The sequence below is a fragment of the Scyliorhinus canicula genome, chromosome 15, assembly GCF_902713615.1.
Source record: "Scyliorhinus canicula chromosome 15, sScyCan1.1, whole genome shotgun sequence".
Taxonomy (NCBI): Eukaryota; Metazoa; Chordata; class Chondrichthyes; order Carcharhiniformes; family Scyliorhinidae; genus Scyliorhinus; species Scyliorhinus canicula.
Genome location: NC_052160.1, coordinates 742,138 through 768,569, shown reverse-complemented (window position 1 = coordinate 768,569; position 26,432 = coordinate 742,138). Strand labels below are relative to the sequence as shown.

At 47.3% G+C, this 26,432-nt stretch overlaps 1 protein-coding gene across 1 annotated transcript in view; it reads left to right on the top strand.

Moving 5' to 3' along the window:
- The window catches only part of iqck (IQ motif containing K), a 132,035-nt gene that overhangs the window by 12,007 nt on the left and 93,596 nt on the right, over nt 1-26,432 (top strand). The window contains exon 2 of the mRNA XM_038819251.1: nt 12,569-12,696. Within this exon, the coding sequence (XP_038675179.1) occupies nt 12,569-12,696 (128 nt within the window). The remainder of the gene's footprint in view (nt 1-12,568; nt 12,697-26,432) is intronic.

Genomic DNA, 26,432 nt, shown 5'->3' with positions numbered 1-26,432 from the left:
TTTATTCAAACACCCTTTATGTATTTTACGCAGCGCGAGGATGACTTTTAGATAATCCTGCAGCATTTGATTGGATATTGTTTTGAAGTATTTTGGGAGATCCAGATTATCAGACTGTGATGAATATAGAAATTGTTATATATTATATTTCATATTTATTGCAGTAATGTTACTAAAAGCCCTGGTTTAAAATACATGAAGTATGCCTACAAAGGTGTAATTAAGGTGCCGTAAAAGAGTGAGGTAATTATTGTTTCTAACCATTTACTTGACTACTGATAAAGGGCTAAAGGGATGTTGTTATGATTGCTGATATTCCCTGTAATGTACTTAATTTATGAGGGGTTGTATTTAGTCCTCGCTAAGCAGGTTATGAAACTTAGTGGGATTAAGATGATTTAATTAAGGGAGGGAGTCAGGTCTGTTTGTAGTTTTGTACTTTACCATAGGATTTGAGTCTGACAAGCAAACCCAAGAAGGGAACAGGACATCTTAGACTGGGTGTTAGAACAAAGAACAAAGAAAAGTACAGCACAGGAACAGGCCCTTCAGCCCTCCAAGCCCGTGCCGACCATGCTGCCCGACTGAACTACAATCTTCTACACTTCCTGGGTCCGTATCCCTCTATTCCCATCCTATTCATGTATTTGTCAAGATGTCCCTTGAACGTCACTATTGTCCCTGCTTCCACCACCTCCTCCGGCAGCGAGTTCCAGACACCCACTACCCTCTGTGTAAAAAAACTTGCCTCGTACATCTACTCTAAACCTTGCCCCTCGCACCTTAAACCTATGACCCCTAGTAATTGACCCCTCTAGCCTGGGGAAAAACCTCTGATGATCCACTCTGTCTATGCCCCTCATAATTTTGTAGACCTCTATCAGGTCGTCCCTCAACCTCTGTCGTTCCAGTGAGAACAAACCGAGTTTATTCAACTGCTCCTCATAGCTAATGCCCTCCATACCAGGCAACATCCTGGTAAATCTCTTCTGCACCCTCTCTAAAGCCTCCACATCCTTCTGGTAGTGTGGTGACCAGAATTGAACACTAAACTCCAAGTGGACACCAGTGTCCTGAACCTCAATAAAGGTAACTATGATAGTATGAGGCATGGGCTGGCTGTGACAGACTGGGAAACATTACTGGAAGGAAGGACAGTGGACAGGCAATGGCAGCATTCAAGGAACAAATAGGTGAACTCCAAAAGCTGTTTATTCCTATTTGGCGCAAGAATAGAAAGGGAACTGTGACCAAACCATGGTTTATAAGGGAAATTAGCGACAGTATTAGATTTTAAGAAGAGGCAATGCAAATTAGCAAGATAAAGCAATAGACCTGAGGATTGGGAACAGTTTAAAATTCTGCATTTGGCGTAATCAGACAAAGTCAGCATGGATTTATGAAACGGATATCATTCTTGACAAATCTACCAGAAATCTTTGAAGATGTAACTTGTAGAGTTGACAAGGACAAATCTGTGGATATGGTTTATTTAGACTTTCAACAAGGTCTCACATAGCAGATTAATATGTAAAGTTAAACTGCATGGGATTGCGGGTAGTGTCATGAGATGGATAGAAATCTGGTTCGCAGATAAAGCAAAAAGTTGAAATAAGTGGGTCTTTTTCCAATTGGCAGGCAGTGACTAGTGGGGTACCGCAGGGATCTGTGCTAGGAGCCCAACTGTGCACATTATATATTAATGATTTGGACGAGGAACGAAATGTATGATCTCCAAATTTGCAGATGATACAAAGTTGGGTGGGAGGGTGAGCTGTGAGGAGGATGCAGGGATGCTTCAATGGGATTTAGACAGGCTGAGTGATTAGACACATGCACGGCAGAAGCAGTATAATGTGGATAAATGTGAAGTTATCCGGTTTGGTGGCAAAAATAGGAAGGCATATTATTATTTGAATGGGTGTAAATTGAGAGAGGTGGATACTCAGGGAAACCTTGGTGTCCTTGTGTACCAGTCGCTGAAAGTTAGCGTGCAGGTACAGCAGGCAGCAAAGAAGGCAAATGATATGTTGGCCTTCAGAGCGAGAGGTTTTGAGTATAGGGATGATTTGCTGCAATTGTGCAGGGCATTGGTGAGGCCACATCTTCAGTTTTGGTCTCCTTATCTGAGGAAGGATGTTCTTGCTATGGAGGGAATGCAGTGAAGATTTACCAGGCTGATTGCTGAGATGGCGGGACTGTCATATGAGGAGAGACTAATTCGGTTAGGATTATACTCATTGGAGTTTAGAAGAGTGAGAGGGGATCTCATAGAAATTTATAAAGTTATAACAGGATTAGACAGGGTAGATTCAGAAAGAATGTTCCCAATGGTGGGGGAGTCCAGAACTAGGGGTCATAGTTTGATGATAATAGATAACCCTTTTAGGACTGAGGTGAGGAGAAACTTCTTCACCCAGAGTGTGATGAATCTGTGGAATCCGTAACTACAGAAAGTCGTTGAGGTCAGAACGTTGTGTAATTTCAAGGAGAAATTAGATACAGCTCGAAAGGAGCTAAGGGAATCGAGGAATACGGGTGGAAGGCAGGATCAGGGTATTGAACTTGATGATCAGCCATGATCATAATGAATGTCAGAGCAGGCTTGAAGGGCCGAATGGCCTCCTCCTGCTTCTATTTTCTATGTATGTTTCTATGTAAGTGTACTTGATCTGCTCTTGAAAGGAACTCTCTCGAAAAGTCTCAACACAGCTAAGCAAGTAACCTGTTTTGTTAACTTTATTTATAAATGGCATTTGAACTGTATTCGGTTGCTTAATAATAGCAGGTGTAGATAGTAAATTCAAGTTTATTCTTTTATTTATGAACTGGTTAAATGTTAATTGTAAAGCTATTTATTTGATAATGTAGTTAATTCTGTGTTTAAATGAAAAGTTTGTTATAAAATATACCTATTAGTTAAAGTCATCACTTCTGGGGTGAAATATCCTTTCCTCGCAGTTTAAAAAATAAAGAAATTGTTTGGGGTTTTTGCCCAGTAACCTAACAAAAGTTGGGGTCTGGTCCAGTAGTCTAAGAGACAGCTAGGCACAAATAATCAAGATCCAAAGAGCCCTGAAGGTGAAGAAGTTACCATCCATGAGTTAGCCATTAGTATACAAAAGATGATAAAGCCCTGTTATTTTTGATAACTTGAGTGTCAAAATATAGGCCCTTGAGCCAACAATTCTTCAGCCGTAGTGGATGTGACGCCTGAAAAATTGTCCTCGGTCAGGTGCGTTATTACACTTTACGATTTGAAAGCAGCTGACGTGGAGCATTATAGGAAAGATGTCTGATGTATTCTTTTGAAAAGCCGGAAACACTGTATATTGTGAACCTTTGGGGAGTGCTATAATTTTACTGCCAGTAAGCTAACATCTGAGGAATTCTGCATGTTGGGAACACTTTCGGCATTTTTGGGTCCAGTATGATGAAGCAAATAGGAGGAACTCCTTTTGTTCATCCTTTGAGGCAAAAATAACCAACTTCATCATCTAGGGTGTTTGCTAGGATATCAGAATGTACGACGGTGAATGCAAAAACTGATCTGTGCCCAGCAGGCTCTGCTGTATGTAGGACAGGAAACAGCTGACGATTGTGTTTTGGGTGGATCGCTGGCTCAGGATTTCCTCTGCCTGCATTATGCTCTTGCTTTTGAAGGAGGCTGCACCATTTTTTATTTGCAGCAATCCTGGGTGGGACTCTCCCAGGATTCAAAGTCAGTATCAAAATTCATAAGTGAAGCCTTGTAACGCTTCCCTTGACCACAATGAGAGCATATCCCAGACTCGAGGCCCCCCTTGGAAGATGTCAACCATTCTCGACACATATTGGCCCAAATGATTGAGGAACTCCTAATTTTAAAAGGCGAACCTTGCCGTGCAGAATCGACTTCAGGAAGTTTAACAAAATATTTTTTTTCTTCTGAAGTTGGTAACAACAGTGCCTGTAATAGACACCGGTCAACACTACTCTGTAATAGGCACTGGGCAACACTACTCTGTAATAGGCACTGGGCAACACTGCTCTGTAATAGACACTGGTCAACACTACTCTGTAATAGACACTGGTCAACACTACTCTGTAATAGACACCGGTCAACACTACTCTGTAATAGGCACTGGGCAACACTACTCTGTAATAGACACTGGTCAACACTACTCTGTAATAGACACTGGGCAACACTACTCTGTAATAGGCACTGGGCAACACTACTCTGTAATAGACACTGGTCAACACTACTCTGTAATAGACACTGGTTAACATTACTCTGTAATAGACACTGGTTAACATTACCCTGTAATAGACACTGGTTAACAATACTCTAATGGGCACTGGGCAACACTACTCTGTAATAGACACTGGTCAACACTACTCTGTAATAGACACTGGTCAACACTACTCTGTAATAGACACCGGTCAACACTACTCTGTAATAGGCACTGGGCAACACTACTCTGTAATAGACACCGGTCAACACTACTCTGTAATGGGCACTTGGCAACAATACTCTGTAATAGGCACTTGGCAACAATACTCTGTAATGGGCACTGGGCAACACTACTCTATAATAGGCACTGGACAACACTACTCTGTAATAGGCACTGGACAACACTACTCTGTAATAGGCACTGGTCAACACTACTATGTAATAGGCACTGGTTAACAGTACTATGTAATAGGCACTGGGCAACACTATTCTGTAATGGGCACTTGGCAACAATACTCTGTATTAGGCACTGGGCAACAATACTCTGTAATAGGCACTGGACAACTATCTGCAATAGGCACTGATCAACAATACTCTGTAATGGGCACTTGGCAACAGTACTCTGTAATGGGCACTGGGCAACAGTACTCTGTAATAGGCACTTGGCAACAGTATTCTGTAATAGGCACTGATCAGCACCAATCTGTAATGGGCATTGGGCAACAATACTCTTGCTTTTGCATCAGTGCATTGCGGTCACTGCATCCACAACGTGTGCCTGAGCAAGACACCCTCCGTGTTCAAGTGAAGGCAAGCATCCAGCAGAGGGCAGTAGAGCGGAGCTGCTGATTGGCTGTTGCGGGGAAAATTTGCATCAGTGCATTGCGGTCACCGTATTTTGAAGGTGGTTTGTGGAGGAGCTGTTGTCAAGTGACAGTTAAACCCCAAACACTTCCTCAGTGTTTCCCTCCCTACTTCCTCCTCTAACCAAAAAAAAAAATCACTGTAAGGATCCCAGCCGAGTAAAGATAAAGAGGGAGACTCAAGGGCAGGTAGAAGTAGAAAGAAGTTGAACCGTGACGTCACAGCCTGCAAGTAAGTGATTGGCTGGTGACTGGTAAGTAGTTTTTCTTTTCCCTGAGGTGTTATCGTGCTGGGCGCAGTGGTTGCTGGGTGAGTGCCTGCTGAGAAGGGGAGTAAATTTTTAAAAAACTTACTATTGGGAGTTTCCAGCTGAATCCAGTCGGAGTGAGGACAGAGCGACTGCTGGGTAAGTAGTAAAGATTTAAATTGTTTGCGCAGGCCCATAATAGCTGATTGTTGTTCTTGTGTGGGGCGCAGTGGTTGCCGGTTAAGTGTTTTATTTTTACCTGTATTTAAGTTGGGCAGTTCCTAAACCCTAGACACTACACTTGTAGTGTCCCCCACCCTTCCACCTCCTCTAACCTAAGGGGTAGAGTGAATAACAGGTAAGCTCTTTCTTTCTTTTTTTTTCTATCTATAGGGGATGGCAGGGAAGGCAGTGCAATGTTCCTCTTGCAGAATGTTTGAGGTGAGGGACGCCGTCAGTGTCCCTGCTGATTTCACCTGTGGGAAGTGCACCCAACTCCAGCTCCTCAGAAACCGCATTAGGAGCTGGGGCTGGATGAACTTCGGATCATTCGAGAGGCAGAGGTGGTCATACTTAGTAGCTTCAGGGATGTAGTTACTCCGAAGAATCAAGATAGATGGGTGATGGTGAGAGGGGCTGGGAGGAAGCAGTCAGTGCAGGGATCCTCTGTGGTCGTTCCCCTCAGTAACAAATATACCGTTTTGGATACTGTTGAGGGGGACGATCTACCAGGGGTAAGCCACAGTGAACAGATCTCCAGCACCGAGTCCGTCCCTGTGGCTCAGAAGGGAAGGAGGGAGAGCAGGAGAGCAATACTTATTGGGGACTCGATAGTTAGAGGGACAGATAAACGGTTCTGTGGCAGCGAAAGAGACTCACGGACGGTATGTTGCCTCCCGGGTTCCAGGATCCGTGACGTCTCGGACCGTGTTTTCAGAATCCTTAAGGGGGAGGGGGAACAGTCACAAGCCGTGGTACACATCGGTACCAACGACATAGGTAAGAGAAGGGACGGGGATTTAAAACAGGAATTTAGGGAGCTAGGGTGGAAGCTGAGAGCCAGGACAAACCATGTTGTCATCTCTGGTTTGTTGCCGGTGCCACGTGCTAGTGAGGTGAGGAACAGGGAGAGAGTGCAGATAAATATGTGGCTGCAGGGATGGTGTAGGAAGGAGGGTTTCAGGTATATGGATAATTGGAGCATATTCTGGGGAAGGTGGGACTGTACAGACAGGACGGTTTGCACCTGAACCACAGGGGCACCAATATTCTGGGAGGGAAATTTGCTACGGCTCTTCGGGGGGGTTTAAACTAAATTGTCAGGGGGATGGGAAAACGAGCTGTAGTCCAGAAGCCAGTGTTGAGAGTAGTGAGGTACTGAGGAGGGTATCAAGGTCGCAGGAGTGTACTGGCAGACTGAAAGGTGGGTTGAAGCGTGTCTACTTCAATGAAAGGAGCATCCGGAATAAGGTAGGTGAACTTGGAGCGTGGATTGGTACTTGGGACTACGATGTTGTGGCCATTACGGAGACATGGTTAGAACAGGGACAGGAATGGTTGTTGGAAGTTCCGAAGTATAGATGTTTCAGTAAGAGTAGGGAAGGTGGCAAAAGAGGTGGAGGAGTAGCATTGTTAATCAAGGATAGTTTAACGGTTGCAGAAAGGCAGTTTGAAGGGGATCTGCCTACTGAGGTAATATGGGCCGAAGTTAGAAATAGGAAAGGAGCGGTCACATTGTTAGGAGTTTTCTATAGGCCCCCAAATAGTAATAGAGATGTGGAGGAAGAAATTGCAAAACAGATTATGGATAGGTGTGGAGGTCTCAGGGTAGTTGTCATGGGTGACTTTAATTTTCCAAATATTGATTGGAACTTCTATAGGTCAAACAGTTTGGATGGGGCAGTTTTTGTACAGTGTGTGCAGGAGGGGTTCCTGACACAGCATGTGGATAGGCCGACAAGAGGTGGGGGGAGGGGGGGGCATTGGATTTGGTACTGGGTAATGAACCGGGCCAAGTGTTAGATTTGTTTGTGGGAGAGCCCATTGGAGGTAGTGACCACAATTTGGTGTCTTTCACTATTGCAATGGAGAGGGATAGGGCCATACAACAGGGCAAGGTTTATAATTGGGGAGCATAAGATGGGAACAGAAACTGTCAGGGAAAGGCACAAATGAGAAGTGGAGTTTCTTCAAGGAACAAATACTGCGTGTCCTTGATAGCTATGTCCCTGTCAGGCAGGGAGGAAATGGCCGTGTGAGGGAACCATGGTTCACAAAAGAGGTTGAATGTCTTGTCAAGAGGAAAAAGGAAGAGTATGTAAGGATGAGAAAACAAGGTTCAGTTGGGTCGCTTGAGGGTTACAAGGTAGCAAGGAATGAGCTAAAGAAAGGGCTTAGGAGAGCTAGGAGGGGGCATGAGAAGTCCTTGGCAGGTCGGATCAAGGAAGGTTTTTTACTCTTTTATGTGAGAAATAAAAGAATGACCAGGGTGAGGGTAGGGCCGGTCAAGGACAGTAGTGGGAACTTGTGCATGGAGTCGGAAGAAATAGGAGAGGCGTTGAATGAATACTTTTCTTCAGTGTTCACCAAGGAGAGGGGCCATGTTTTTGAGGACGAGAGTGTGATACAGGTGGGTAGGCTGGAGGAGGTAGATGTTCTGAGGAAGGATGTATTATCAATTTTGAAAAACCTGAGGGTCGACAAGTCCCCTGGGCCAGATGGGACATATCCAAGGATTCTTTGGGAGGCAAGGGATGAGATTGCAGAGCCTTTGGTTTTGATCTTTGGGTCCTCACAGTCCATGGGGATAGTGCCAGAGGACTGGAGAGTGGCGAATGCTGTTCCTCTGTTCAAGAAAGGGTTAGGAATGACCCTGGTAAATATAGGCCAGTTAGTCTTACTTCGGTGGTCGGTAAGTTAATGGAAAGGGTCCTGAAGGATAGGATTTATGATCATTTGGAAAGATGCAGCTTAATCCGGGATAGTCAACACGGATTCGTGAAGGGCAAGTCTTGCCTCACAAATTTGATTGAATTCTTTGAGGAGGTAACAAAATGTGTAGATGAAGGTAGAGCAGTTGATGTCATATAGATGGATTTTAGTAAGGCGTTTGATAAGGTTCCCCATGGCGGGCTCATGAAGAAAGTAAGGAGGTGTGGGACAGAGGGAAATTTGGCCAATTGTATAAGTAACTGGCTATCACATAGAAGACAGAGGGTGGTGATGGATGGAAAATTTTCAGACTGGAGACCAGTTACCAGCGGTGTACCATAGGGATCAGTGCTGGGTCCTCTGCTATTTGTGATTTTTATCAATGACTTGGAGAAGGAGGCTGAAGGGTGGGTCAATAAATTTGCTGATGACACCAAGATTGGTGGAATAGTGAATGAGGTGGAGGGCTGTTGTTGGCTGCAAAGAGACATTGATAGGATGCAGAGCTGTGCTGAAAAATGGCAGATGGAGTTTAACCCTGATAGGTGCGAGGTGATTCATTTTGGTAGAAAAAATTTGAAAGCGGATTACAGGGTCAACGGCAGGGTTCTGAGGAATGTGGAGGAACAGAGAGATCTTGGGCTTCATGTCCACAGATCTCTGAAGGTTGCCACTCAAGTGGATAGAGCCTTGAAGAAGGCTTATAGTTTATTAACAGGGGGCTTGAGTTTAAGAGCCATGGGGTTATGCTGCAACTGTACATGACCCTGGTGAGACCACATTTGGAGTATTGTGTGCAGTTCTGGTCACTTCATTATAGGAAGGATGTGGAAGCATTGGAAAGGGTGCAAAGGAGATTTACCAGGATGCTGCCTGGTTTGCAGGATAGGTCTTATGAGGAAAGGTTGAGGGGGCTAGGGCTTTTCTCTTTGGAGCGGTGGAGGATGAGAGGCGACTTAATAGAGGTTTATAAGATGATGAGGGGGATAGATAGAGTGGACATTCAGAGAGTATTTCCTCGGGTGGATGTAGCTGTTACAAGGGGGCATAACTATAAGATTCAGTATGGGAGATATAGGAGGGATGTCCTCAGTAGGTTACTTACTCAGAGAGTGGTTAGGGTGTGGAATGGACTGCCTGCTGTGATAGTGGAGTCGGACACTTTAGGAACTTTCAAGCGGTTATTGGATAGGCACATGGAGCAGACCAGAATGACGAAATGGGATAGCTTGATCTTGGTTTCGGACAATGCTCAGCACAACATCGAGGGCCGAAGGGCCTGTTCTGTGCTGTTATGTTCTATGTACTCTGTATTGGGCACTCTCGTGCCATTTAAGGCAAGTAACCCACTGGTAGTACAAATACCAGTAACCCCAACACTAACATGCCAATAAGTGTGACCTAGGAAGATGCACAGTGTCTGCATTTATAAAGAATGTGGGACTCAGTCTTGCTGGTCACCAATCCAATGGGATTCAAAGAAAGAACAAAGAAAATTACAGCACAGGAACAGGCCGTTCAGCCCTCCCAGCCTGCGCCGATCCAGATCCTTTATCTAAACCTGTCTCCTATTTTCCAAGGTCTACTTCCCTCTGTTCCCTGCCCGTTCATATATCTGTCTAGATGCACCTTAAATGATGCTATCGTGCCCGCCTCTATCACCTCCGCTGGCAAAGAGTTCCAGGCACCCACCACCCTCTGCATAAAAAACTTTCCACGCACATCTCCCTTAAATTTTCCCTCTCTCACCTTGAAATTGTGACCCCTTGTAATTGACACCGCCAATCTTGGAAAAAGCTTGTTGCTATCCACCCTGTCCATACCTCTCATAATTTTGTAGACCTCAATCAGGTTCCCCCTCAACCTCCGTCTTTGCAACGAAAACAATCCTAATCTACTCAACCTTTCTTCATAGCTAGCACCCTCCATACCAGGCAACATCCTGGTGAACCTCCTTTGCACCCTCTCTAAAGCATCCACATCCTTCTGGTAATGTGGCGACCAGAACTGCACGCAGTATTCCAAATGTGGCCTAACCAAAGTCCTATACAACTGTAACATGACCTGCCGACTCTTGTACTCAATACCCCGTCCGATGAAGGCAAGCATGCTGTATGCCTTCTTGACCACTCTATTGACTTGCGTTGCCACCTTCGGGGTACAATGGACCTGATCTCCCAGATCTCTCTGTACATCAATTTTCTCCAGGACTCCTCCATTGACCGTATAGTCCACTCTTGAATTGGATCTTCCAAAATGCATCACCTCGCATTTTCCTGGATTGAACTCCATCTGCCATTTCTCTGCCCAACTCTCCAATCTATCTATATTTTGCTGTATTCTCTGACAGTCCTCCTCGCTATCTGCAACTCCACCAATCTTAGTATCATCTGCAAACTTGCTAATCAGACCACCTATACCTTCCTCCAGGTCATTTATGTATATCACAAACAACAGTGGTCCGAGCACGGATCCCTGTGGAACACCACTAGTCACCCTTCTCCATTTTGAGACACGCCCTTCCACCACTACTCTGTCTCCTGTTGCCCAGCCAGTTCTTTATCCATCTAGTTAGTACACCCTGAACCCCATACGACTTCACTTTTTCCATCAACCTGCCATGGGAAACCTTATCAAACGCAATGTAGAAGGTTCCGGAGTGCAAACCCCCCCCCCCCCCCCTTTTCTGGCTCCGCCTCTGTAACAGGGCCCACTTTACTCTCGGCATCTTCCCCGCCCATACAAACTCCGAAATTATAAAGTAAATAAATAATCTTTATTGTCGCAAGTAGGCTTACATTAACACTGCAATGGAGTTACTGTGAAATTCCCCTATTCTCCAACAGTTTGCCTACGACTGCCGTCAAGCTCACAGGTCTAAAATTCCCTGGATTATCCCTGCTACCCTTCTTAAACAAAGGGACAACATTAGCAATTCTCCAGTCTCCGGGACCTGACTCGTGCTCAAGGATGCTGCAAAGATATCTGTTAAGGCCCCAGCTATTTCGACCCTCGCTTCCCTCAGCAACCTGGGATAGATCCCATCCGGTCCTGGGGACTTGTCCACCTTAATGTCTTTTAGAATACCCAAAACTTCCCTCTTCCGTATGACAACTTGACATAGAGTATTTAAACATCCATCCCTAGCCTCAACATCCGTCCTGTCCCTCTCCTTGGTGAATACCGATGCAAAGTACTCATTAAGAATCTCACCCATTTCCTCTGACCACGCATAAATTCCCTCTTTTGTCTTTGAGTGGGCCAATCCTTTCTCTAGTTACCCTCTTGCTCCTTATATACGAATAAAAGGATTTGGGATTTTCCTTAACCCTGTTAGCCAAAGATATTTCATGACCCCTTTTAGCCCTCTTTATTGCGTGTTTGAGATTCGTCCTACTTTCCCGATATTCCTCCAAAGCTTCATCAGTTTTGAGTTGCCTCGATCTTATGTATGCTTCCTTTTTCATTTTAGCTAGTCTCACAATTCCACCCGTCATCCATGGTTCCCTAATCTTGCCATTTCTATCTCTCATTTTCCCAGGAACATGTCTGTCCTGCACTCTAATCAACCTTTCCTTAAAAGACTCCCACATTTCAAATGTGGATTTACCCTTTCAGGAATCAGAGAGGATTTTAATTTGAAGGTCAATGTGGTTGTATATTTTTGAATTAATTCTTGGGATATGGTCAGCACTGGCACAAGGCCAGGATTTATTGCCCATCCGTAGTTACTGTTGAGAAGGTGGTACTGATCCTTCTTAAACTATTTCTGTGGTGTGGTGAAGGTGCTCTGAGAATGCTGCACAATGGGGAGTGCCGGAATTTTGAGTCAGCAGTGATAAAGAATGATGTTTATGACCAATCAGGATGTTGAATTACTTGGAGGAGTTTGAATGCATCTACTGCTGAGAACATAGAACAGTACAGCACAGAACAGGCCCTTCGGCCCTCGATGTTGTGCCGAGCATTGTCTGAAACCAAGATCAAGCTATCCCACTCCCTATTGCTTCTGACCTTTTTAGGTGGTGGAAAGTCAAGCAAAACGATACACTAAAATCTTTCTCTTTATTGCTGTTCTCTATTTTCTCATTTTAGATTTTTGTTTCAGATTTTCAATTTTTAACGCAGCATGATAATTATCACAATTAACATAATACAACCATGTGTTACAATGGACTGAAATTGGAACACCTAATTCATATAATATTCAATTATTAAATTTGAATGTGCTTCAGAATTATTTGTGTTTATAAGCTCAAAGTTTCCAGGAAATACAAGATGTTAAAGAAATGCCCTTTTTTGTCCTCTTACAGAATTTGAAGCGATCAGTTCTCACTTCTTCGAGGATTCAAGACCAGATACAGCGTCTGTGTCCACTGAAATATCTCAGTATGATCCCAGCAAACATTCTCCAGTTTTCTATGGTCATATGGTAGCAAAGGTAATTCTGAAATATCTACTTTATTTATCAGTGCAATCAAATTGTAAATTGCAATTTGATAGAATGATAGAATTTACAGTATAGAAGGAGGCCATTCGGCCCATCGAGTCTGCACTGGCTCTTGGAAAGAGCACCCTACCCAAGGTCAACACCTCCACCCTATCCCCATAACCCAGTAACCCCACCCAACACTAAGGGCAATTTTGGACACTAAGGACAAATTATCATGGCCAATCCACCTAACCTGCACATCTTTGGACTGGGAGGAAACCGGAGCACCCGGAGGAAACCCACGCACACACAGGGAGGATGTGCAGACTCCGTACAGACAGTGACCCAAACCGGAATCGAACCTGGGACCCTGGAGCTGTGAAGCAATTGTGCTATCCACAATGCTACCATGCTGCCCACTAAGTTTATCTAGATATCAAACGTGCTTGCAGAAATTATAAGACTCAACCCAAAGTGTAAAATAAAATTGTAATAAACATTATGCAGGAATTTAACTTTCATTGTCAAAATCAAATTTAACTGCAAACTTCTTGTAATTTTCATTATTATGGGTTTTTCCACTGTTGGTGGAATTGCACAAATTTGTTCAAAGCTATGATTAAAATTAATGAAACTGTTAAGACAAAATAAGTGTTATTCTCTGGGGATTATGCTTCCAAAGTACTTCTACGAGCTATATATTTGTATTGAATTTAGAATAAATGATTTGCATTTCCGGTGGCGTTTGTGAGCGGGTCCGCCACATCGAGAGGAGCTCCCGCTGGTGGCCACTATTTGCAGCGCTTTAGGGGGTTTCCCCAATTCTTCGCTCTCCCTCTGATTATTGTCGGCCTTTGGGGCCGTCCCGGGCATCAAGCGGGGCCGGTTCTAAAACCTGCGAGGAACCCCGCGCAGATGTCGGGCGGCTGGTGCTGAGGCGTCGGGCCCAGCGCATGCGAAGGTCGGAGCAGTGGGAGCGGAGCCAAATGGAGGTGGAGGCGGCAAGCCCGAAGCCAGGGCGCGCTGTAGGTAAGATATCCCACATCGGGTGGCTCCAGCCTAGAATGTTGTAAGAAGACTGAAATCTGGTCCCAGGGAAATTCTGGAGGAATACAAAAAAGAAGAGAAAGAAGTTTTAAAGAAACTTGGTGAGAGTTTTTTTTCTTTTTTTGAAGGAAGAATATTTTTGTCTTTCTATAAAAAAAATTGAAGAAGGAAAGAAGGATGAAAAAAAAAGGAAAAATAATAAGTTGTTAATGGATGTGAAAAGCAGCGTCGAGGAAGGGAGGAAACGTGGGCTCGCCATTGAATGAGAGGACCAGCAAAAGTGCTGACAAGATGACGGATGCTGGACCGGATGGTGGGGCCACACTAATTACGGTGGAGAAGATGACCGAGGTGATGGCGGTGGAGCTGGAAAAACAGTTTGCGAGGCACATGGAGGTGTTGAGGAAGGAGATGGCGGCCGCATTGAAGTCATTGGTGGAAGAGGCAATTGCCCCAGTGAGGGTAGCTGTGGCAAAGACATCGGCCGAGGTGAGAGAGCAGGGCGAGAAGATGAAGGAAGTGGAGGAGGCCGTGTCGCAGCACAGCGATCAGTTCACCTCGATGGGTGACGAGCTGTGGAGGTCAACAGAGGACTCCGAGCAAAGCTCGAGGCGGCACAATCTGAGAATTGTGGGCTTGCCCGAAGAGACACTGAGCCCAAGGCCAACAGAGTACTTCGCTAAGAAGTTGGCGGAGTTGATGGGGGAGGGTGAGAACCCCTCCTGGTACGAGCTGGACCGAGCTCAGCGGTCATTAAGGCCGAAGCCCAAAGTGAATGAGCCGCCAAGAGCAGTAATTATCTGCTTCCATAAGTACTGCATGAAGGAGAAGGTGTTAAGCTGGGTGAAGCAGAAGCGCGAGGTGCAGTGGGATGGTGCTGGAGTTCGGATCTACCAGGACTTGACAGTGGAGTTGGCAAAAAGACGAGTGGCATTCGGGCGAGTGAAGGCGGCACTGTACAATGGGGTGCGATTTGGTATGGTATACCCGGTGTAGCTGAGGGTGATGTATGATGCCAAAGACTTTTACTTCGAGGCAGCGGAGGCGGCTGAGGCATTCATGAGGGCAGAAGGCTTGGGACAGACATGAGGAGCGAAGCTGGAAGAGAGACTATGGACTGTAATTGGGGAGCTGGAAAATGTATAAATGCTATAACTTTCTTTTTACTGACGTGTATTGTAATCTACTTCTCTTCACATTGTTCAAGTTTTTCGTTGGGTTGTCTGGCATTCTGTTATGGTTATATCATATTTTAGTGAATTGTATGGGTTGGATTGTTGTTTTGGTTTTTTCTTTCTCTGGGACTGGGTGGGTGGGAGCCACCCCGCGCTAGCTAACTAAAGTTAGCTAGTGAATGGAGGTGAGGTGAGAGGAGGGCTGTGGACATTGGAGCCTGGATAGCAGGCTTCAATGGTCTAAGAGGCGAGCAAGGGGGGAGGTGGAAGGGATTGATGCTGGGAGATGTTTTTTCGAGACAAAATGTAGGGGGGGTTTTGGGAGGGGGGGGGAGGGGTTCGATGCTAATAATGGACAGGGGCGGGTCAGGCTCATGGGGCAGGGCCCGGTGGTATGGTGATGGTGGATAAGAAGGGTGGGAAGGCTGAGAGACCCCCAGTTAGGATAGTCACGTGGACCGTGAGGGGGTTAGGAGGTCCGGTCAATAGGTCAAAGGTGCTTGCGCATCTTAAAATTTTGAAAGCCGATGTAGCAATACTGCAGGAGACTCACTTGAGGGTGAAGGACCAGGTGAAACTTAAAAAGGGCTGGGTTAGTCAGGTGTTTCACTCTGGATTTGACGGAAGGGCTCGAGGGGTAGCGGTAATGGTCAGCAAAAGAGTACACTTCCAGATGGAGAAGGTGGTGGCAGATCAGGGGGGTAGATATGTGATTGTGACAGGGACGCTGGAGGGGAGGTTAGTGGCGCTGTTAAGCGTATACAGTGCCAATTGGGATGCTGTGGGATTCGCAAAGAAGGTGTTTGGGGCCATTCCCGACTTGGACACACATGAACAGATAGTGGGGCAGGACTGGAACTTGGTGCAGGAGCCAAGGTTCGGCAGGTCACGGCCACGCTCGCTGGTCCCATTGGGGGGGGGGGGGGGGGGGGGGGGGGGCGAAGGCATTGGATGGCCTAATGGTGGAAATGGGAGGCAGCGCCGGCCCTAGGGTTGCTGGCGCCCCGGGCAAGCTGAACTTCAGCGCCCTGGGGGGGGGGGGGGGGGGGGGGGGGGGGGCGGAGCCGGGGGGGGGGGGGGGCGGAGCCGGGGGGGGGGGGGGGGGGTCGGGCCGAGGGGCGGGTCGGGCCGAGGCGGCCGGGGGGGGGGGGGGGGGGGGTCGGGCCGAGGCGGGGGGGCGGGTCGGGCCAAGGCGAGGGGTGGGCGGGGGCGGACAGAGGGGGGGGGCCGCCCCGGGGGAGGGCGGCCACCGCGCATGCGCTGGTTGGCACCGGCCCAACTGCGCATGCGCGGGACCCGAGTCTTTGGCGCCCCCTAGCACATGGCGCCCCGGGCGACTGCCCGAGTTGCCGGTAACTTGGGCCGGCCCTGATGGGAGGGTGGACCCTTGGAGGTTTCTGCACCCGAGGGAACATAGAACATAGAACAGTACAGCACAGAACAGGCCCTTCGGCCCTCGATGTTGTGCCGAACAATGATCACCCCACTTAAACCCACGTAACCCGTATACCCATAACCCAACAATCCCCCCATTAACCTTACACTACGGGCAATTTAGCATGGCCAATCCACCTAACCCGCACATCTTTGGACTGTGGGAGGAAACCGGAGCACCCGGAGGAAACCCACGCACACACGGGGAGGACGTGCAGACTCCACACAGACAGTGACCCAGCCGGGAATCGAACCTGGGACCCTGGAGCTGTGAAGCATTGATGCTAACCACCATGCTACCGTGAGGAACGGGAGTACTCGTTTTCCTAAGCAGTCCATAAGGTATACTCGCGGATCGACTTTTTTGTGGTGGGGAAGGTTTTGCGGGCTGGGGTTAAGGTGTCGGAATACTCAGCAATTGTAGTGTCAGATCATGCTCCGCATTGGGTGGATATGCTACTGGAGAAGCGGGTAGCACAGAGGCTGGGGTGGAAATTAGATGTGGGACTTTTGGGGGACCAAGGGTTCTGTGACAAAATTGAAAAGGTAATTGAGGAATATGTAGGTTTCAACTGTACGGGTGAGGTGTCGAAGGCAGTTGTCTGGGAGGCTCTAAAGGTGGGGTGAGGTGATTTTATTTAAGGCCAGGGTAGACAAAGAGGAGAGGTTGGAGCGGCAGAGGGTAAAAAATGAGATGTTGGAGGTAGATAGGAGATATGCAGAAGATGGGGACCCAGCGAAGCTGGAAAAGAGGAAGGAACTACAGGCAAGCTTTGACAACTATCTACCAGGAAGGCGGTGCGCCAACTGAGACGAGCAAGGGGGGCACTTTACGAACATGGCGATAAGGCTGTTATGTTAGCAGGTCAGCTCTGGAGGGAGGCAGCGGTAAGGGAAATTGTTCAGGTGAGGGATAGGGCAGGGAAGTTGGTGGTGGCTCCGGATCTGATTAACAAGGTTTTTGAGGAATTTAATGAGAGGTTGTACTGGTCAGAGCCACCTGGGGGAGACTGTGAGATGCAGGAATTTCTAGATGGGTTGCAGAACCCGAGGTTAGGGGAAGGGGACAGGGCTACATGAGAAGGAGCGATAGAGGAGCAGGAGATAAAGGATGCTATTGGGAGGATGCAGTCTGGGAAGGTGACAGGGCCGGATGGGTTTCCGGTGGAGTATTTTTAAAAATTCAAGGATAATTCATTATCATAGAATTTACAGTGCAGAAGGAGGCCATTCAGCCCATCAAGTCTGCACCGGCTCTTGGAAAGAGCACCCTACCCAAGGTCCACACCTCCACTCTATCCCCATAACCCAGTAACCCCACCCAACACTAAGGGCAATTTTGGACACTAAGGGCAATTTTAGCATGGCCAATCCACCTAACCTGCACATCTTTGGACTGTGGGAGGAAACCGGAGCACCCGGAGGAAACCCACGCACACACTGGGAGGATGTGCTGACTCCGCACAGACAGTGACCCAAGCCGGAATCAAACCAGGGACTCAGTTTGCACTGGAGTGCTGAGCTTGTGGCATTTGAGTGCTCCAGTGAGAGTTTGGTGACTGAGGGAGTATAAGGGTTCATTTTTATTTAAAGTCTAGTATTTCTTTTATTTCGTTAATTAACTTAAAAGTTGCTTTTTGGTCTATAAGAAGGTGAATTTTGAATCAGCTTTAAACAAGGTTCTACTTGTACTTACTTGCAGCTGGAGCTTGTTAATTAGTTAATTGCATTAGGCCAGTTTTCAGAGGCCAGAGTCACAGCATAAATAGGAGCTGGTTACAGTGCAGACTTAGTTTGCACTGGAGTGCTGAGCTTGTGGCATTTGAGTGCTACAGTGAGAGTTTGGTGACTGAGGGAGTTAGGTGAGGAGGGAGTAAGGTGCTCCTTACATTTCATTTCCTATATTTATCAAAGAGCGTGAAGGGAGCCAGGCGTTTAGAGTACAGCTGACTGGAAGCAGAGTCGGAGGGCGGAGGTCCAGTTGGTCCACGGGGCAGCAAATTCTGTAAAGTAAGAGGGGATGGAGGCTAGGGCAGTTGCATGCTCCTCCTGTAGGATGTGGGTGGTGAGGGAAACCACTGGTGTCCCCGCTGACTATACCTGCGGGAAGTGCACCCAACTCCAGCTCCTCAGAGACCGTGTTAAGGTGCTGGAGCTGGATGAACTTCGGATCATCCGGGAGGCAGAGGGGGTTATCGAGAAGAGTTACAGGGAGGTAGCCACACCAAAGGTACTGGACAAGAGTAGCTGGGTTACAGTCAGGGGAAAGAAAACTAACAGGCAGACAGTGCAGGGATCCCTTGTGGCCGTTCCCCTTCAAAACAAGTATACCGTTTTGGATGCTGTTGGGGGGGATGACCTACCGGGGGAAGGCCCCAGCGGCTAGGTCTCTGGCACTGAGTCTGGCTCTGGGGCTCAGAAGGGAAGCGGGGAGCATAGAAAAGCAATAGTAATAGGAGATTCAATGGTTAGGGGAATAGATAGAAGATTCTGTGGTCGCGAGCGAGACTCCCGAAAGGTATGTTGCCTCCCGGGTGCCAGGGCCAGGGATGTCTCGGATCGTGTCTTCAGGATCCTGAAGGGGGAGGGTGAGCAGCCAGAAGTCGTGGTGCACATTGGTACCAACGACGTAGGTAGGAAAAAGGGTGTGGAGGTAATAAACAAGTTTAGGGAGTTAGGCTGGAAGTTAAAGGCCAGGACAGACAGAGTTGTCATCTCTGGTTTGTTGCCGGTGCCACGTGATAGTGAGGCTAGGAATAGGGAGAGAGTGCAGTTGAACACGTGGCTGAAGGAATGGTGCAGGAGGGAGGGCTTCAGGTATTTGGATAATTGGAGTGCATTCTGGGGAAGGTGGGACCTGTACAAGCAGGACGGGTTGCATCTGAACCAGAGGGGCACCAATATCCTGGGGGGGAGGTTTTCTAGTACTCTTCGGGAGGGTTTAAACTAATTTGGCAGGGGAATGGGAACCGGATCTGTAGTCCAGCAACTAAGGAAGCCGATATTCAGGACGCCAAAGCACGTAGTGATGCAGTGGAGAAGGTAACACTGACAAAGGAGAGTACTTGCAGGCAAGGAGACGGGTTGAAGTGTGTATACTTTAATGCAAGAAGCATCAGGAATAAGGTGGGTGAACTTAAGGCATGGATTGGTACTTGGGACTACGATGTGGTGGCCATCACGGAAACTTGGATAGAAGAGGGGCAGAAATGGTTGTTGGAGGTCCCTGGTTATAGATGTTTCAACAAGATTAGGGAGGATGGTAAAAGAGGTGGGGGGGGGGGGGGTGGCATTGTTAATTAGAGATAGTATAACAGGTGCAGAAAGGCAGTTCGAGGGGGATCTGCCTACTGAGGTAATATGGGTTGAAGTCAGAAATAGGAAAGGAGCAGTCACCTTGTTGGGAGTTTTCTATAGGCCCTCCAATAGCAGCAGAGATGTGGAGGAACAGATTGGGAAACAGATTTTGGAAAGGTGCAGAAGTCACAGGGTAGTAGTCATGGGTGACTTCAACTTCCTAAACATTGAGTGGAAACTCTTTAGATCAAATAGTTTGGATGGGGTAGTGTTTGTGCAGTGTGTCCAGGAAGCTTTTCTAACACAGTATGTAGATTGTCCGACCAGAGGGGAGGTCATATTGGATTTAGTACTTGGTAATGAACCAGGGCAGGTGATAGATTTGTTAGTGGGGGAGCATTTTGGAGGTAGTGACCACAATTCTGTGACTTTCACTTTAGTTATGGAGAGAGATAGGTGCGTGCAACAGGGCAAGGTTTATAATTGGGGGAAGGGTAAATACAATGCTGTCAGACAAGAATTGAAGTGCAGAAGTTGGGAACATAGGCTGTCAGGGAAGGACACAAGTGAAATGTGGAACTTGTTCAAGGAACAGGTACTGTGTGTCTTTGATATGTATGTCCCTGTCAGGCAGGGAAGAGATGGTCGAGTGAGGGAACCATGGTTGACAAGAGAGGTTGAATGTCTTGTTAAGAGGAAGAAGGAGACTTATGTAAGGCTGAAGAAACAAGGTTCAGACAGGGCGCTGGAGGGATACAAGATAGCCAGGAGGGAACTGAAGAAAGGGATTAGGAGAGCTAAGAGAGGGCATGAAAAATCTTTGGCAGGTAGGATCAAGGAAAACCCCAAGGCCTTTTACACATATGTGAGAAATATGAGAATGACTAGAGCGAGGGTAGGTCCGATCAAGGACAGTAGCGGGAGATTGTGTATTGAGTCTGAAGAGATAGGAGAGGTCTTGAACAAGTATTTTTCTTCAGTATTTACAAACGAGAGGGGCCATATTGTTGGAGAGGACAGTGTGAAACAGACTGATAAGCTCGAGGAGATACTTGTCAGGAAGGAAGATGTGTTGCGCGTTTTGAAAAACTTGAGGATAGACAAGTCCCCCGGGCCTGACGGGATATATCCAAGGATTCTATGGGAAGCAAGAAATGAAATTGCAGAGCCGTTGGCAATGATCTTTACGTCCTCGCTGTCAACAGGGGTGGTACCAGAGGATTGGAGAGTGGCGAATGTCGTGCCCCTGTTCAAAAAAGAGAATAGGGATAACCCTGGGAATTACAGGCCAGTTAGTCTTACTTCGGTGGTAGGCAAAGTAATGGAAAGGGTACTGAGGGATAGGATTTCTGAGCATCTGGAAAGGCACTGCTTGATTAGGGCTAGTCAGCACGGATTTGTGAGGGGTAGGTCTTGCCTTACAAATCTTATTGACTTCTTTGAGGAGGTGACCAAGCATGTGGATGAAGGTAAAGCAGTGGATGTAGTGTACATGGATTTTAGTAAGGCATTTCATAAGGTTCCCCATTGTAGGTTTGTGCAGAAAGTAAGGAGGCATGGGATAGTGGGAAATTTGGCCAGTTGGATAACAAACTGGCTAACCGATAGAAGACAGAGAGTGGTGGTGGATGGCAAATATTCAGCCTGGAGCCCAGTTATCAGTGGTGTACCGCAGGGATCAGTTCTGGGTCCTCTGCTGTTTGTGATTTTCATTAACGACTTGGATGAGGGAGTTGAAGGGTGGGTCAGTAAATTTGCAGATGATACGAAGATTGGTGGAGTTGTGGATAGTGAGGGGGGCTGTTGTCGGCTTCAAAGAGACATAGATAGAATGCAGAGCTGGGCTGAGAAGTGGCAGATGGAGTTTAACCCTGACAAATGTGAGGTTGTCCATTTTGGAAGGACAAATATGAATGCAGAATACAGGGTTAACGGTAGGGTTCTTGGCAATGTGAATGTGGAGGAGCAGAGAGATCTTGGGGTCTATGTTGATAGATCTTTGAAAGTTGCCACTCAAGTGGATAGAGCTGTGAAGAAGGCCTATGGTGTGCTGGCGTTCATTAGCAGAGGGATTGAATTTAAGAGCCGTGAGGTTATGATGCAGCTGTACAAAACCTTGGTCAGGCCACATTTGGAGTACTGTGTGCAGTTCTGGTCGCCTCATTTTAGGAAGGATGTGGAAGCTTTGGAAAAGGTGCAAAGGAGATTTACCAGAATGTTGCCTGGAATGGAGAGTAGGTCATACGAGGAAAGGTTGAGGGTGCTAGGCCTTTTCTCATTAGAACGGAGAAGGATGAGGGGCGACTTGATAGAGGTTTATAAGATGATCAGGGGAATAGATAGAGTAGACAGTCAGAGACTTTTTCCCCGGGTGAAACACACCATTACAAGGGGACATAAATTTAAGATAAATGGTGGAAGATATAGAGGGGATGTCAGAGGTAGGTTCTTTACCCAGAGAGTAGCGGAGGCATGGAATGCACTGCCTGTGGAAGTAGTTGAGTCGAAAACGTTAGGGACCTTCAAGCGGCTATTGGATAGGTACATGGATTAGGGTAGAATAATGGAGTGTAGGTTAACTTCTTAAGGGCAGCACGGTAGCATTATGGATAGCACAATTGCTTCACAGCTCCAGGGTCCCAAGTTCGATTTCGACTTGGGTCACTGTCTGTGCGGAGTCTGCACATCCTCCCCGTGACTGCGTGGGTTTCCTCCGGGTACTCCGGTTTCCTCCCACAGTCCAAAGATGTGCAGGTTGGGTGGATTGGCCATGAAAAATTGTCCAAAATTCTATGATTAACCTAGGACAAAAATTTGGCGCAACATCGTGGGCCGAAGGGCCTGTTCTGTGCTGTATTTCTCTATCTATCTCTACCCTGGAGTTGTGAAGCAATTCTTCTATCCACAATGCTACCGTGCTACCACCCATGATGGTGGGGATGTTTGAAGAGGCGATAGGGAGGGGGGTGTTGCCACAAACCTTGGGGCAGGCATCGATTTCCCTCTTGCTAAAAAAAAGATAAGGATTCTACTGAGTGTGGGTCGTATAGGCTCATATCACTTCTGAATGTGGACGCAAAAATATTGGCGAAGGTACTGGCGGGTAGGCTGGTGGAGTGCCTCCCGAAGGTGATAGGTGAAGATCAGACGGGGTTCGTGAGAGGGAGGCAGCTCTTTTCGAACGTCAGAAGGGTATTGAATGTCGTTATGGCACTGGCGGAGGGGAAGGAAACAGAGGTGGTTGTGGCATTGGAAGCTGAGAGACGTTTGACTGGGTCGAATGGGGGTACTTGATGGCAGTTCTGGAGTGGTTTGGGATTGGACCAAGATTTGTGAACTGGGTAAAGCGACTATATACGGAGCCACGGGCGAGTGTCTGCACAAATAACATCAGCTCGAGATACATTTCCCTCCACCGTGGGCCTAGGCAGGGGTGTCCTATATCCCCCCTGCTGTTTGCACTCATGATTGAGCCATTGGCCATCGCATTAAGTAGTTCGGGGGTATGGAAAGGGGGGGGGGGGGGGGATAGAGCATAGGGTGTCCTTGTATGCCGAAGACTTGCTGTTATACGTGTCGGAACTGAGTGTGTCGATAGAGGGAATATTGGAGCTTCTGTGAGTGTTTGGGTCTTTCTTGGAGTACAAACTAAATCTAGACAAGAGTGAGTATTTTGTGGTGCCTCGGCCAGCGGTGGGGGCAGGGGTGGGGGGGCTGCCATTCCGTCGGGCAGGGTCTCACTTTAGGTACCTGGGGGTGCAGGTTGCCTGGGGGGGGGGGGGGCTCCGCAGGTACAACATTTTTAGTTTTGGTGGGGAGAGTGAAAGCTGATCTGGCAAGGTGGGTCGGGTACAGGTGGTTAAAGTGAACGTGTTGCCCCAATTTCTGTTTATTTTTCAATGCCTGCCGATTTTCTTGCCAAAGGCTTTTTTCAGAGAGCTTGAGGGAAGGATTACTTTGTTCGTATGGGGAGGGAAGGTGGCCAGAGTTAGAAAGGTGCTGCTACAGAGGGGAAGGCAGGCAGGGGGTTTGGGTCTCCCAAACCTGATGTATTACTACTGGGCGGCGAATGTGGAGAAGTTGCGGAGCTGGGTCAGAGGGGTTGATTCCCAGTGGGTCAGAATGGAGGAGAGTTTGTGCACTAGCAACAGCACAGCTCCCGATAGCCCCAGGGAAATACTCAGGGAGTCCGGTAGCAATAGCTTCATTCAGAATTTGGATTCAGTTTCCCCACTACTTTGGGCTGGGGGCAGGGTCAAGGGAAATGCCGATTCGGGGGAACCACAGACTTGAGCCAGGGAGGTGGGATGGAAATTTTCGGAAATGGGAGAAGGGGATTAAGACAATAAAAGATTTGTTTCTTGGGGTCGGTTTGCAGGATTGAAGGAGCTTGAAGCGAAGTATAGGCTGGAGCAGGGGGAAATGTTTAGATACATGCAGGTTTGAGATTTTGCCAGAAAGGAGATACAGAGCTTCCCGTTGGAGCCAGCCTTCACATTGCTGGAGGAGGTGCTGATGACAGCGGTTTACGGAGCTATTTTGGAAAAGGAGAAGGCACCACTGGAAGGGATCAAAGCAAAGTGGGAGGAAGAGTTGGGAGAGGATATGGAGAAGGGGTTCTGGTGTGAGGTGCTCCAGAGAGTAAATGCCTCCACCTCGTGCGCGAGGTTGGGGCTGATACAGCTGAAGGTGGTATACAGGGCACATCTCATGAGGGCGAGGATGAGCCAATTCTTTGAAGGAGTAGAAGGTGTGTGTGAACGTTGCGGGGGGGGCCCCGCTAATTACGTTCATATGTTTTGGTCCTGTCCAAAGCTAGAGGAGTACTGGAAGGAGATTTTTAGGGTAATTTCTAAAGGGGTGCACGTGAAACAGGACCCGGGCCCCCGGGAGGCCATATTCGGGGTGTCGGATCAGCCAGGGTTGGAAACGGGTGTGGAGGTAGATGTTGTAGCCTTCGCCTCATTGATCGCCCAAAGGCGGATCCTGATAGGTTGGAGAGCAACCTCTCCACCCTGTCTCTGGCGTGGCAGGAGGACCTGCTGGAATTCTTGACTCTTGAGAAAGTTAAGTTTGAACTGAGGGGAAGGATGGAGGGGTTCTACAATTCATGGGCGTTATTCATTATGCACTTTCAAGAACTGGATAACATTGAACATTAAAGGAGGTTTTAAACTAATGTGGCAGGGGGATGGGAACCAGATTAGGAAGTTTGAGGTCAGTAAAGAGGCAGCAACTAAAGCCAGTAAGGTACTAGATAATAAACTCATTGTGACTAAGGGGAAGAGTAGACAGGGAAGAGATGATGAACGCAAAGGGACAGGTGGTCTGAGGTGCATTTGTTTTAATGCGAGAATTGTAGACGGTAAAGCAGATGAACTTAGGGCTTGGATTAGTACCTGGGAATATGATGTTATTGGTATTACTGAGACTTGGTTGAGGGAAGGGCAAGACTGGTAACTAAATATCCCAGGGTATAGATGCTTCAGGAGGGATAGAGAGGGAGGTAAAAGGGGCGGAGGAGTTGCATTACTGGTCAGAGATGATATCACAGCTGTGATTAAGGAGGGCACTATGGAGGATTCGAGCACTGAGGCAATATGGGTAGAGCTAAGAAATAGGAAGGGTGCAGTAACATTGTTGGGACTTTACTACAGGCCTCCCAAAAGCGAGTGTGAAGTAGAGGTACAAATATGTAGACAGATTAGAGAAAAATGTGGGAGCAATAGGGTGGTCGTGATGGGAGATTTTAACTTCCCCAACATTGAATGGGATTCGTGTAGTGTTGGGGGCGTAGATGGAGCAGAGTTTGTAAGGAGCATCCAGGAGAGTTTTTTAGAGCAGTATGTAAATAGTCCAACTCGGGAAGGGGCCATACTAGACCTGGTATTTGGGAATGATCCTGGCCAGGTGGTTGAAGTTTCAGTCGGTGATTACTTTGGGAATAGCGATCACAATTCCGTATGTTTTAGAATACTCATGGACAAAGACGAGAGTGGTCCTAAAGTAAGAGTGCTAAATTGGGGAAAGGCCAAGTATAACAAAATTCGGCAGGAGCTAGGAAATGTGGATTGGGAGCAGCTGTTTAAGGGTAAATCTACATTTGAAATATGGGAGTCTTTTAAGGAAAGGTTGATCAGTGTGCAGGACAGACATGTCCCTGTGAAAATGAGGGATAGAAATGGCAAGATTAGGGAACCATGGATGACGGGTGGAATTAGAACATAGAACAGTACAGCACAGAACAGGCCCTTCGGCCCTCGATGTTGTGCCGAGCATTGTCCGAAACCAAGGTCAAGCTATCCCGCTCCCTGTCATTCTGGTGTGCTCCATGTGCCTATCCAATAACCGCTTGAAAGTTCCTAAAGTGTCCAACTCCACTATCACAGCAGGCAGTCCATTCCACACCCTAACCACTCTCTAACCCTAACCCGAGGAAATAGTCTCTGAACGTCCACTCTATCTATCCCCCTCATCATCTTACAAACCTCTATTAAATTGCCTCTCATCCTCCTCCGCTCCAAAGAGAAAAGCCGTAGCCCCCTCAACCTTTCCTCATAAGACCTATCCTGCAAACCAGGCAGCATCCTGTTAAATCTCCTTTGCACCCTTTCCAATGCTTCCACATCCTTCCTATAGTGAGGTTACCAGAACTGCACACACTACTCCAAATGTAGTCTCACCAGGGTCATGTACAGTTGCAGCATAACCCCGCAGCTCTTAAACTCAAGCCCCCTGTTAATAAACGCTAACACACTATAAGCTTTCTTCACGGCTCTATCCACTTGAGTG